Raw genomic sequence first — 14669 nt, 5'->3', positions numbered from 1 at the left:
ATAATTTCCGGAACCTGGTCTATAAAGACGCCCTTTTGACTTAACACTAGAATTACCAAAGCTTACGAAAAAACTCTAAATCCGGCCCACCTTAAATCCGCTCGCACCTCTCCATTCAGTGTCTTGTTTATCAGGGAGTCAGGTACCTCGAGCTGTATAGGCTAAAAAATATTTCGTTATTTGGGACACATGCATTTCATGTCTGTTCCGTGTCTACAAATACAAAGATCTACTGTCTTTGTAAGTGTAGGATGACAGAAATGTTGAACACATACCTAAAAGACAAACTTTTTTCCATGCTTTACTACTAACGATAAAATTTTGATATAAAGTGTATAATGTGTGAAGACTGAAGTCCAAATATCAAATAACAGCACACACACCATCCAGATCTAAACACTAGCGTGGAGAGTCGCTCGTGCACTGAAGAGTCTCAGAAAGTCTTTCTCCTGTGGGCCGACTGGGATCTTTTCCTGAATAAGAGCAAACACAGTTTTGTAGGGTGCGTCAGGGGCTTCCACCTGCAGCTTCAGTACACATGTACTTTGTGAGCAAGCCCGTGTCAATCAAACACAGGAAGCTGTGCAGTTTACTTGTGACTTTACGCTGTAGGAAAATAAGTAAATAAATCAAGATAAATAACATTCAATTTGGCTTTTATATAAGTAACATATAAATGCTTCTTATGTAAAGACCATCACATCAGGGCGAGCGTGAACGCGACTGAGAGAATAAAACTGAATAAAAAAAATGCTAACCATTACAAGTACCATACATTTATACCGGCTGTTACAGACTCAAATCAAATGTATGTTTTTACTGTATAATAGAAACAGTAAGAGCAGCTCACTACTCAAAACGTTTATTTTGGGACATGTTAAGACTCGAACCCGGTACCTTCTAAAAAGGAGTGAGCCACTACCAAAGAAGTCACAACAATAAGCCACACTAACCTGATTTCTTTTTCTTCGGTTATAGTCTTGAATAAATGCACACTTGTTTTGTTATATCTGTACCCTTTGTGAAAGTGCTTATTTGATATTTGGACTTCAGTCTTCACACATTATACACTTCATGCCAAAATTTTATCGTTAGTACTAAAACATGGAAAAAGTTTGTCTTTTAGGTATGTGTTCAACATTTCTGACATCCTACACTTGCATAGGCAGTAGATCTTTGTAGACACGGAACAGACTTGAAATGCATGTGTCCCAAATAATGATATATTTTTTAGCCTATACAGCTCTAGGACTCCCTGATAAACAAGGCTTCAGTTAGAAGAGGTTTTTGCAGTTTCTACATCAGCAGGGGGGATGTGATAGCAGGCTGCTTGCTGCTTGAGCTTATCGACGCATTTACAAGACAAAAGACGCTGAACGGAAAGGTGCGAGCAGATTTAAGGTGGTACAAGGTTTTTCTTAAGCTTTGGTAATTCTGATCCACCAACAGTATACAAGGATGTATCCCCAACCCTTAATCTGTTTCTCTGTGGTCTTATTTCTTCACAATATATATAGTACTAGGGTGTACTAGCCATTATGAATGTAGTGACAAGTCAAGTAAAATTACACCTTTTATTGGCTAACTAAAAAAGATTACAATATGCAAGCTTTTGAGGCAACTCAGGCCCCTTCTTCAGGCAAGATGTAATACAGAAACTGGAGTTTCCTGTGTTTATATACACACTAGCACAAATAACAACATTGGAAAACCTTTAAGTGAGACATCTTAAATGTAAAAAATTAATAAACCTCTTCAGGCTAAGATTCATTAAGCAACAGAGGAAAACAATGTACAGTCAAGATCGTTTGATAACTGTCCAACACAGTCTTTTGAAGTTTCTGATGAGTTTTTCAATACAATGTATCTGTAGTCAGGTTGTCTGGGTCAGTCCAAGAGATGCAAACAATCCTCATATCATATCCAGATCTCTCCTAAGATAAAAGATTCTGCTCAGCCATTTCTCATATTGCTCCTCTGTGTTATAAGACCAGTCGAGTATGTCATTGATAAGTACCCTCAAATACTTGTAGGAGTACACCACCTACACATCGACTACCTGAATAGTCACTGGATGTAGAGGATCTTTGATGCAGCAAAAATGAATATCAGTTTCTTGATTTTGATGATGGTGAGTTGCAGACAATTCTTTCTTTTCTAAAATACAAAGTTTTCTGCCTGATTGCACTCTTCTGTTTCATCCCTTTTATCAATATACCCCATTAGTGCAGTGTCATCTGAGAATTTCTGCAAGTGTGGTGGCCTGTTGTTATGTATATAGTCAGTGTTATACAGAGTAAAGAGAAAAGCGGACTGTTCCTTGTGGTGCTCCAGTGTTGCTCACATCTAAACCAAAGACACTGTCCTTGTGTCTCTGAAACTGTGGTCTGCCTGACGGTATTCATTCATCTAGGACATCATAGACTCATCCATCTTCATATCTTTGACCTTAACTCTCAACAGAGATGGCTGGATGGTACTGATGGCAACAGAGAAATCAAAAAACATAGTCCTCACAGTGCTGACCACTTTGTGCAAATGGGAATAAACCTCTTGGAACAGATGTATAATTGCATCCTCCACTCCAATCTTGGTCAAACAGGCAAATTGCACTGGGTCCAAGCAGTCTTTCACAAGATGACTCATATAGTCCAGGACCAGTCTCTTGAAGGTCTTCATGTTGTGCACTTGCCTTCTTTAGATCTAGAATGACATAGGGTGCCTTCAATAGCAGCAGCAGCACTTTGAGGAGCCTAAATAAGAAAATCAACAGGTAGCAGATTACGCCAGAGAGTTGGTCAGCACAGGTCTTAACAACATGATGAATGACTCCATCGAGTCTCACAGCTTTTCCTGTGTGTAGTCTCATCAGTTGTCTCTTTACTTGATCATCAGGGTTGGGTAGCCCATACTAATGGTCAGTGGTGGACTCATCATATTGATATAATGTTCTTCTTTGTATGAACCATTTAAAGATATTTTAAGATGTCATTATCTTGCCAGCAACCACAAGGAAATGTGCCTTATGTACATGCATACATGCTGCTTACTTAAAAAAAGTGTGAAAAATGCAGCCTAGACCTGGTCGGTGGCTTGTGGTTAATGACAATGTCTATTAAAGCAACCTGACAGAAAAGACAAAGGCATTAAAGGCATTGAAGACGATGAAGATGGGAGCCATGAAGACAGTGTACTGGAGCACCATCATCAACATCTGCCTGGCACTGTCAGGTAAGATTCTGTAGCAGCAGCAGTAGACGTTGTTCACTTCAGCGTGTACAAGGGTATCAGGGATATGAGTTTAAAAGATAAGTCATGAGTTGTTTCACCTAAATTTGATCACTGTTTCAAAATTTCTTTTAAAGTTAAATCCATCTGAGGGGTAAGTGCCATTATGTTCAGTTTGAAATGTGAATTATATGTTTTGTCAGGTGTATCTGGACACCGGATTGTGGCTGGAACAGTGGCTGCCCCTCACAGTCGACCATATATGGTGTTCTTGGTGAGTTACACAGCTAATGGAACATACATGTGTGGAGGATCCCTCATTCACGAGAATGTTATTATGACTGCTGCCCACTGCAATGGAAAGTAAGTCTTCTGTGAAATGGAAGCTCTGTTACTTGTAAAAGAAACATGTTTATTAAAGTCACTGTTTGGAAGGATTTAGGGATATGCAGTAATGGCCTGAATAATGCAATCTACTAGATTGGTGTTGGCTGCTGTTCACTGTAAAAAAAGAAATATTCAGGTAGGGATTAATTTCTTTTACTTACTAATTAGGCAGAGTGAAATCTAAAAAAATGTACAGCAATTTCAAACTTTTTTTTCTTTTTCATGCACTGCAGAATTTTTCTAATTGAAAATACAATAAAATGCTCCTAGTTACTAGTATTTTTGCCAGAAGTTAGTAAGAAAACATTTGAGTGTTTACACAAATCAGGTACTTATTGTACCAGGAGTGGTGAATTCAGGGAGTTCCATATACTCCTAAATAACTGAACCAACCAAACTCAAGCATTCTCCAAACGTCCACCCATTTTAGGTGGGTATCAGCAAAAAGTGATAGGAAAAAGTTTTCTCCTTAGTCTGATTTTCTGCATTATTGTATATTTTGCACACTGAACTGGTTTTCTAGATTCTTAATCTTGGCTGGTTTATATTTTTTATTGTTTTCCTGATTTCATTTACATTCAAAACTTCTGGCACCCTGTGCAGTCAGTACATTATAACTTACTAATGAGGCCTTACCTGGAGTACTGTGTGCAGTTTTGGATGCTTTTAACAAAATATATGGCAGGGATGGAGAAAGTCTGGAGAAGAGTGACTAAGGTAAATCCGGGACTGCAAAGTTTGAGCTATGGAGGAAAGATTTAAATAGTTCAACCTTTTCATTTTCAGCAGATGAAGAACAGGAGGAAACATGATGTAAACTAGCTGCAGAGTTATTCAATAACAGTGTATATGGAAGCTAACTAAAGCCAAATTTTGCATGTATGTATATTTTTCTTCACACTAGGAACCAAAGGTAACCAGAATAAGTTACTGAATATTGCTGATGTCAATAATAATACTTTGGGAGTGCCTCATCGCAGTTTAGTTATATATCATAACATTATAAGTGCTCACAATTTTAATAAAAGTCTTCAAATATATTTTCTGCCCACATTGTCATGCAATGTACAGATATGCAGATGACTTCATAGATGCAATTAATATTACAAAAAAGTGCATCTAATTTCCAAAGCATGAAATTAGATGGAAACAGTTGAAAACCATTTTCAGTCGTTGTAAAGTCATCTGCTTTCTTCTTTTATTGTGTTGTACTGTATCTTCTTACTTATGTGTTTCAATTTATCTCACCTCTTGACTTTTTGCTTTCCCTTAACATTCCACATAATAAGCGTATTTTGAGTGTTCAGTTTTCCTGGGTAGGAGATATACACCTTGAATACCAAAAAGAGATCTTCCCAAACTCAGTCCTCTGTTGTCGTACAGTATACTATTACTCTGGAACCTGGTGGTGGAAGTTAACTTTATTTTCTCAATCTAAGAGCATTCATCAAGGATAATGTCCAAAGTGAGTTAGTGTTATAACTTGCTGAAAAGGAAAAGAGAGACCTAGAAGTGTGCTTCACTCGGGTAGGAAAGACCAATGTGATTTTTAGAGCAGCCTGCTAATGCCGTTTGTGATTTGGTATTTTGTATTTATTTGCATGTTGTGGACTCCTTGTTCTTCTAATCCCTGTATTTGGTTTAAAGAAACATTATGCATTTTTCTTTCAGGGCTGGAATGTTGTATATTAAGGTTCCATTTGAGACACTGCTTTACATTTCTTTCTCTCTGTACATAGCAATTATTCAATTTACATTTTTGTTTTCACACACAACTTCTTTTCTCTTTAGATCAATCACTGCTTATGTTGGTATTCATTCAGTGAGTAAAGCAGAAGGAGCAAATCTTGGAATACATGTGACAAAACATTATCCCCATCCAGATTTCAATGATTCAACCTTGGACAATGACATAATGCTGCTGAGGGTGAGTAACCATAAGGTCCTTTCAAGGCTGTGCTCTCTAACTTGTGTATAGATTCACTAGCTACATTTCTATCTTCTTTTATGGATCATACAGTATTAAATTAAACATAATTCTTGGATCCAGTTATGCCCAAGCTCTGTTATAGTTCCATTTCCCATCTCTTTATTACTTCAAATCCTTAATTTGCAACTACAGACTTGTCACAGTGATGTCTTGCAGGAATCTGCCAGGACCAGTCAACGGCGCTTAGCCAAGTAACCAACATTCTCACAGAGTCCTTTCTCTTTTTTTGTTCTCATACACAGTTGAGTCGAAGAGTGAAATTAAATAAAACTGTGGATTTGATCCCATATGCACACAGCTATACTAATGTGTCAGTTGGAACTGCATGCTCTGTGGCAGGCTGGGGTCAGACTACTAATACTTCAAGAGTAAGTGATGTGCTGAGAGTGGTGTCTGTGAAAATTAGAGAAATCAAACCTCTGGAACTGAATGCAAGAGGCAACAACAGAGAAGGAGCCTGTAGAGTAAGTTTGTGTCTCAAATACAGTAAAGAACTGTCATTGCCTCCTATAAAACAGCAGCACTCTGTGCATTACAAAATTAAGAAAAAGACTGAATAGCAGATGCATCTTTAGATATAAAAAAATTAAGTAATTTTTCAGAAGACATATCAGTCTTCACTAGACTTCCAGATCCTCTTCTTTGTTGGACAACCTTCTCTACTAAATTACACCTTTTGTCTTTATTGCAGGGTGATTCTGGTGGTCCACTGGTGTGTAGAATTAAAAAAGTCAACACGGCTGTGGGAGTTGTGTCTTGGATGAGTCCAGATGATTGTAATGATCAAAAACGTTTGAATATGTACACAAAGGTTTCTGCTTACTACAAGTGGATCATCGCCACTTTAAAGGAAATCCCCCAATAAGTCTCACACTGAATCTTTGGTTCAGTGGATGACTCTTCAAGCTGGGGACAGCTCCTCTGATGATTTCTTCCCCAAAACAGCATTTTCTTCACATTTCAGCTTTGAGTGAAGCAACGCTCCTGACACAGGAAGGGGGCTGCCATAAACAGACCCAAGATACGATTTATAACCACAAAGCAGTTCCACTTCCATTCCAATTCCTGCTTTGCGCCTAAAGAAATGCCTTGTGCTCGTGTCAGGTTAACTCAATACTAACTATCTTGACTTTTGACCTACATAATTTTAAATTTGGTTTCTAAAATACTCTCGTTGGACAGTCTGATGCTGGTATTCATATTCACAGTTGTTTTCTTCCCCCACTCCATCATCTCCTTGCTGCATTATGCTGTTGTGACAACATGAAGGTCACTTAGAGTGAAAAAAGGTGCATAAGGGATCTTCATACAGCACAACAATATATATAAACATGAATGTAGCAGACAATTTTGGAACATAAATTTCAAAACCTGTCATGAGACTGTTTTGCCATATCTTATAGGCAAATGGCTTCTCATCACTTGCTGTGCCTCTGGTGCTGTGATTTCAGATTTCAGATGTGAGTTGGAATGGGATTGTTCTCTTCTGAAGCTTGTTTTACATTTCCACTGCTTTATTTGCTTGAATAAAGATTTTAATTTTAAAATGATGGTTTGAGTTCTTCTTGTGTTATAGTGTAAAGAAGTCAAGAAATGAAACAGTTTTACCGACGCATGAATCATAATGAAACACATTAAAAAAAAACACAGCTCTTAGGACAGCATAGCAATTAATTCAGTGTGTGCTCTTTATGACCTTGGACTCTTTGCATTGCTGCATTACTTGTGTGAAGTAGAAACAGGAAGCTGCAGAAGCATTGGTGGGTGATAATGGCACTATGAGACCTATAAATTGTAGACATACAGGCACCCAGGAAAAAGAAAGAGAAGGTCCTCTTGAAGAAAACAGAAGAAAAGCAACCCAGCAGATTAGATGTGTGCCTGAAGCCCTCGACAGCAAGGTAATGCTTAAAAGACCCCCAGTAGAGGGCAGCTCATGGTCCAGACTGGTAAAACAGGATGTGATGGCATCTTAAAGAAGTAAGGGGGCAGGTGGGCTGCGCTGAAAACATGGCCCTTTAGATGGATTTAAAGGCTCACAAAGACAAAAATGACATGAGCTGATAAGGAAAGTCTACAGTAAGTAGCAATAAATCAACAAGGCCCACTAAATAAACCACAGAGACATAAGAAGCTGTAAGCAGCAGGTTAGCAGAAGAGTAGACATGTTATGCAGCTTTATGAAAGACATAGTAGGTGTGAAATTAGCAGCTCTTGCAGATGTTTTGAAAAAAGCGCCTCCTTATGCGAGTTTCCATAGACTCCCATTTCCTCCTAATTCCCAAAATACATTTGGATTTGGTTGATGTGTGACTTTAAGATTGTCCGGTGCATGTGTGTGTGTGCGTGCATGTGCGTGTGTGGGTGTGGGTGTGTGTGTGTGTGCGTGTGTGTGTACATTTGAGGGTGCCATCTGTGAGACTGGTTCTTTCTTTGCACCTGATACTACTGGGATTAACGTTGAAATTTGATCAAGTGGGTTACATAAAGTGGAATGAAGACAATCCCGCAGGAAAATTTTACTTCTCAAAGGCTGATCTTTGATGGCTAATGAAACTTTACTTTAGGTTTCATTTAAAAATCAACTTTGTCAGAGATGTTTCTCCTAAAATTTCTAAGGAGAAACAGCTTTAGACAAAAAGAAGACATGAGACATGACTGAGGTAAAAGGAGTCAAAATTGAGAATTGGTTTGAAAAGCATGGCATATTTTGTTGATGCCTTTCTCGTCTTGTTTTAATTTCTATCAAGACTTCACATTTTTATTCATTATTGGACTGATACCTTTATCCAATATGACTTATAACATATGAGATTTGATTGGTTACATTTCTTTTGTTTTTCCATTTGGAGCACAGGCAGATGAAGTGACTTTCTCTTGGTCATACACTGACAGTGGATTTGCACCCATCACCTCAGGTTTTGCAGTCCAAAGTCTTAACCACTATGCCACACTGCCTATTTTTTTCCAGAATGAGTCTGATCTAATTGGAGCACAGCAATATAAATTAGAGCAGCTCATAGTATTATTCCGAAGAAAGGACTATTGTTTTGTAATCATAGTATAGTATTTTATTACTACTGCCCATACATTTATATTACTGAGCACACAATGCAAAATTGCAAAAAAATGCCAAGACACTACCTGCAAAATCTGAACATATTTTGCTGACTTTTGTGAAGGACAGCCGGGTCCCATGCCCGGCAGGGACGCCCCTACGGCATCTATTCCGGGGGAGCTACCATGGACAGCTCAATACCTCCCCCGGGACGCTTGGTGGCAGCCTCCCTGGCAGATGATGATTCCCCAACCGGGCGCATGGCTCCATGGGAGATGGAGTCCTCCACAGCCTGGTTGGGGGCTCGGATGGCCGCCAGGGGGAGCTGCATGGATATTGCAGCCTGGCTGGTCAATTCCTCAGCCCCATCCGGAAATGCAATTAGGCCCAGGTGATTAAGCACCTGGAATACTTCCGGGTGGGGTATAAAAAAGGCCAGCCACCACCACTCGGGAGAGCCAGAGTCGGGAGGAGGAGGACTAAGCCTGAGGAGGAGTGGTGGTGCTGCCAGAAGGATTGTTGCTGTGGTGAATTGTGCTTGTGTGGGACTGTGTATTACCTGTGGGTCACGGGGAAGACGTGCGCCCACGGGTGAAGAAAATAAAGAAGTGTGTGTTTAAGACATATGGTGTCTGTCTGTCTGTGCCTGGGGCCTGGTCTTTTACATTTTGCAAAAATCTCCCCTGAAACTCAAGAGAAGATCCTTGTGAGAACTCCGGGGTATTTTGTCTCAGGAGAAAAAGCTGAGAAGCATGAGACAAAAGACATCCATTTTATTTCTTTCTGATCTCATTGTTGTTGAGAAGAAACCAAAAATATATTCAGGAGATCTCTTTTTTGATTTTTCGTTCCTATGGAATGACTTGATGATGACAGACATATGGTTATAACCTGCATAGTTCATTAGTTTATTACACCTGCATCATTTTAATTCATAGAAAACACAAATTATCTTACCTGATGTGTGTCTTACTCCTTTTAACAACAACAACGACGTAATTTTTTTTGCACATTTTCATTCAAAGAATGTACCTCAAAGTACATTACAACATGCCAAAGGGAAAGTTACAAGAAAAGAAATTACATAAATAATATTAGGTAAGAATATTAATGAATTAGTAACAAAGAAAAAATAAATAAATACCATCTTATAAAATACTAGCTGTGTAAGCCTGTGCTGTAAAAAGCCCAGGCTCCTAGAAACTATTGAAATCATCAGAAAAAAAATTGAAATGCAGAGTCAGCGGTTTCATTTTGCTCACCCCCCTTGTCTAACAGCGGCTAAGCGAGTTTCTCTCTTCTTTGCCTTGCCGCTTTCTTTCAGCTTCATGCTGTAAACCTCATTCTTCTTTCGTCTTTCAACTCATTAACTTGGGGCCGCCTTGCCGGCTCTTTGAGCTTCATGCTGTAGCCTCGAATTTCCGGGCCGGACAGATAGATACACACACTTCCATGCATAGACATTTATATATAAGATACTGTGGTAAGAAATTAGGCAGTAGACAGAAAAAGGCTTGAGGATCGCCACCCTGTATACTGAAAATCAGCAAAATGAAAAAAAAAAAACACGTCTTTATGATATGCAGAGTTCATAACTGAACTGACTAATAGGTTAAGTCTGGGCAATAAATATGGTGGATAGGAGGAAGAGGTAGAGTCAGGGCAGCCGAAACAGGAACTGATGTGGCAGGAAGGTGGATTCTGGGTACCGGAAATTACATCATCAGGTGTGCTGGAAGTGATTTCAACAGTGGATGGAAATTGGTGGTGATGTCATTGAGAGGTTGGTTCTTCAGCTGAACTGCGGAGGAACAAGAGGAGAGAGGATCAGGTGAGAGCACCAACCCCCGGTCTGCTAACGAATAACACTATTTGAGCCTGTAAACTGTCCCCCATGTGCACATGTTAAATCCAGTTAAGCTGGAGAAAAAAAAACAAAATCTCCAGGGGTTCAAGGTCAAAGGAACATCTAGCTCCCACTGGGAATTCTGCCTAAAATAAAGGTTAAGTTGTTCCTCATGAGCCGGTCTCATGGACAGCTGGGACACACACTTTCATGCAGACATCACAGGCAGCTGTGTGGTGCATTGGTCAGGTGGTGGTAGTGCAAAACATTTGTGAATAGACAAAGTCTGTCCTGAATGCAGTGGACACAAGAAAGAAAGAAAATCAGTTTGAGTTGCTGGTCCATCACAGAGCACACTTTACCATACAAGGCCAATTTAGAGATTGATTGCTGGGAAAAGTGAACTGAAATTCAGTCATAACCAGTTCCGAGTTCTGGGAAATGGCAAAATTACTGTCACGTTTGTATAAATAGTGGCTCGTTTTTTTTTTGTTTTTTTTTTTGTTGGACATGCTATTGACAATTTCCCTGTGTACTGTACACATTACAGTGCTACTACAAGACACATACATGGCGTGAAATGTGTTTAACTTTTACAAAGATGTAGTTAGAATACACAGCAGATACATGGATTGCACTGATCATGCATAAGGTATAAGGTACATTCAATTCAATTTATTTTTATAAAAATGTTCTTCACCCTGTAAGTTCTTTACAGTTACAATGCAATAACAGCAATATTTACAGTACACACTACATCATTTACATACATAAACACAGCATAGGCTGCACACACTTAACAGAAGAGCAATTTTAAATTGATTGACATCAAAAAACTAAAAAGAATCATTATGACAATAGAAGTCTATTGACATTAACATAAAAATGTGGTCAATGGATAACGGAGCAGAAGAAAAACTCCAGTCAGCAACATTCCTTCAGCAAACGTCAGAGGGTCTCAGTCAGTTAATAATAATAATTAATAATAATAATTCTTTGCATTTATATAGCGCTTTTCTCACTACTCAAAGCGCTCAGCAATTGCAGGTTAAGGGCCTTGCTGAAGGGCCCAACAGAGCAGAGTCTCCTTTGGCATTTACGGGATTCGAACCGGCAACCTTCCGATTGTCAGTGCAGATCCCTAAAAAGTTCAAATAGACAATGTCACAGTTCTGATGATCAAGGGCTGCAGACTCTCCACCACCACTCTGGGCTTTCTACATTATAAGTGCATGCTGGGCAGTCTATTAAGAAGGGATACTGTATGTCACAAAGGAGCCATTAAAAATTACATTTTAAAGGCATAGTTTATCAGAGCTCATTAGCCACCCCTACTAGCAACAGAAACAAGTTAATAGCCACCCATGACGTGAATGCCAGTAAAACTGTCACAAACGTCATCTTTTCACTGCTGCAGACAACACTGGTATTTGGTGCGGAAGAAGCCAACTGAGCCTCTCAAACTACAGAGACTGATTTCCTTATCATCTTGTGCATCTGGGTCTTCCGACTTCTTTTTCTGTTCCGGTTAGATCCAGTTTGTCCTTTTCTCTCAAAACAGTAATGGACACCTTTGTACGAAATCTTTAGTTTCTTGGTAATCTGTCACATGAAACAACCTGTTATTCTGCAAACTCTTTTAGGGCAGATGTCAACTTTCCTCAGCACAAGGGGTTGAGGGCATATGTGGCAGAGGTTGATAAAACCTGTAAACATTGATAAAGCTTACTGTTACGTTATAGGTAGGCTCTCTTTGCTAAGAGGAATGTTTGACTCATTGACTTGACGTTGAATCACTGCGTGTGCGTGAGTAGCGTAAACAACATCTAAAATGGGAGCGACATTAGGTGAGACAGCAAAGCGAACACACAAAGCAAAATACTCCATGTGTATTATTTATTTATTTATTGCATATAATTGCTGAATCATACTCTGATTTATTGAACTCTGATTTTGATGCAAGTGATCTGGAGACTGAAAACAGAAGTCAGGTACCTGCATCAGCTGATTGGTCTATAGCTGATTGTGCAGCTGACATGCCTACAGCAGCATTCACCTATGAGGACTACACAAACATATATCCATAGAAGGCAAGCTGGCAACTGGACTTCATCAAATGATACAGCGTGCTTGTGGACACTATGGATTACCAGCCACTCAACTGTCTTTTTTCCAGAAAGTGCCTTTCAGCTCATGAGTGATGAGACATTATGTGCATTTACATACTGTAGAGGCTCATGGAACATAAAAAAGAGTGACATTTCTCATAAGTAAGCATTTTATGTTGATTTATTTGTGAAAGCATTGCTTTGTGTGCTTTTTAGAAAACTGAGTTTTTTGGAAAAATATTCAGCCCTGGGGAAAAAAGGAAAAATAAAATCAGCCCTAAAAGAGTTAAGAAACGGTTTCATTTTGGCCAGCTTTGAACCAGAACAGTACTTTGCAACCCAAGTGAACAGTATAACAGTTTTCAGCAGTGCTAATTGCATTTATAAAGGTTTCTCTAATAATCAATTAGCATTTTTAAAATGAGTAATTAAAAAGAGAAGTGAGAGAGAGAAGTGGCCATTAGGACACTAAAGGAATGACTGCTGAAAATGGGGCTTTGCAGACATAGATGAATAACAAATAAAACTCAGTCATTTGAAGCAGTAATAGCCTTTAACAACACTAGTATCCATCCATCCATCCATTTTCCAACCCGCTGAATCCGAACACAGGGTCACGGGGGTCTGCTGGAGCCAATCCCAGCCAACACAGGGCACAAGGCAGGAAACAATCCCGGGCAGGGTGCCAACCCATCGCAGGACACACACAAACACACCCACACACCAAGCACACACTAGGGCCAATTGAGAATCGCCAATCCACCTAACCTGCATGTCTTTGGACTGTGGGAGGAAACCGGAGCGCCCGGAGGAAACCCACGCAGACACGGGGAGAACATGCAAACTCCACGCAGGGAGGACCCGGGAAGCAAACCCGGGTCCCCAGGTCTCCCAACTGCAAGGCAGCAGCGCTACCCACTGCGCCACCGTGCCGCCCCAACACTAGTATTGTCTTTACATTTTTTTGTATTTTTAAATCTGTTTGCCATATATACTCGTGTTTAAGTTCTCTCACGGATAAGTCTGGGCTTGATTTTACCATATAATTTACGGTATTTTATAATGTCAGTCGTATAAGTCGAATGAGGAAAACTCACACTATTTGTCCAAGAGATCATGATATGCTAACGCCCACCTGAGAGAGTAACCACGGAGCACACGGTCTTTTTTTCCTATGTGTTGTGCCTATGTGACCACACGGTAATACCCAAACTATTTTGAAGCGATGTTTGCACTGTTTTGTGTTTATTGTATCTCACACCCTCATACACTTTTATCATAACAGCATCCCTTATCTACGATGGACAGGCCCGGTCTTAGGTATTATGTGGCCATGGCGAAAGGGGTGTTCAGGGGCCCCCCTGGAAGCTCTGTGAAATGCGTGAAAATTAGACCAAGGAGTCGATCCGGGGCCCGCCAGATGCCGGGGACCTAGGCGGTCGCCTACTTCGCCTATGCCTAAGGCCGGGCCTGATTGGGACAAATAATGCTGTAGTATATTTAAGTATATATGACAATTGCTCACTCGGACAATTTGTTTTGGGGGCCCCCAAGAAGGCGGGGGCCCTAAGCTATAGCTTGTGTAGCTTATACGTAAATCCTGCACTGACGATGGAGCATTTGATCAGAAGAAAATATGAAGCTGGTTTTAAATTAAAAGTCATTGAAGTGGCAAAAGAAATTGGTAACTGTGCTGCTGCAACAAAATTTGCTGTGTCTGAGAAACTGATGTGAGATTGGAGGAGGCAAGAAGATGTAAAAAAAAAAAAATTGTATTTTTGAACTGGCATATAAGTCGGGATCTGATTTTATGATCAATTTTTTGGGTTTCAAGACCTTGACTTATATGCGAGTATATACGATAATTGTATCTTGATAATAAAATTGTATCTTTACTAGCAAAAACATGAAGATATCTAGGTGTGTCCAAACTTTGAGTGGAAGTGTGAATATATGAGTATACTGTACGTTGTCATATGCATGCACATAGGGGCAGTTTAAGGGCTCTAGTGACTGTAATTCTACCACCGCTCCAGAAGTTGACGCCATGTC

The 14669-nt window shown here is 39.7% G+C and overlaps 1 protein-coding gene across 1 annotated transcript; it reads left to right on the top strand.

Moving 5' to 3' along the window:
* The first annotated feature begins 3145 nt into the window (after positions 1 to 3145).
* LOC114662705 (mast cell protease 1A-like) lies at positions 3146 to 7155 on the top strand. The gene is made up of 5 exons (XM_028816337.2): positions 3146 to 3231; positions 3432 to 3591; positions 5407 to 5542; positions 5848 to 6069; positions 6297 to 7155. Exons 1-5 carry the CDS (start codon positions 3165 to 3167, stop codon positions 6468 to 6470), a joined length of 759 nt encoding a protein of 252 aa, XP_028672170.1. The 5' UTR covers positions 3146 to 3164; the 3' UTR covers positions 6471 to 7155.
* Positions 7156 to 14669: the final 7514 nt, after the last annotated feature.

Source organism: Erpetoichthys calabaricus, chromosome 12 (assembly GCF_900747795.2).
Source record: "Erpetoichthys calabaricus chromosome 12, fErpCal1.3, whole genome shotgun sequence".
Lineage (NCBI taxonomy): Eukaryota > Metazoa > Chordata > Cladistia > Polypteriformes > Polypteridae > Erpetoichthys > Erpetoichthys calabaricus.
This window is presented reverse-complemented; position numbering and strand designations above follow the sequence as displayed.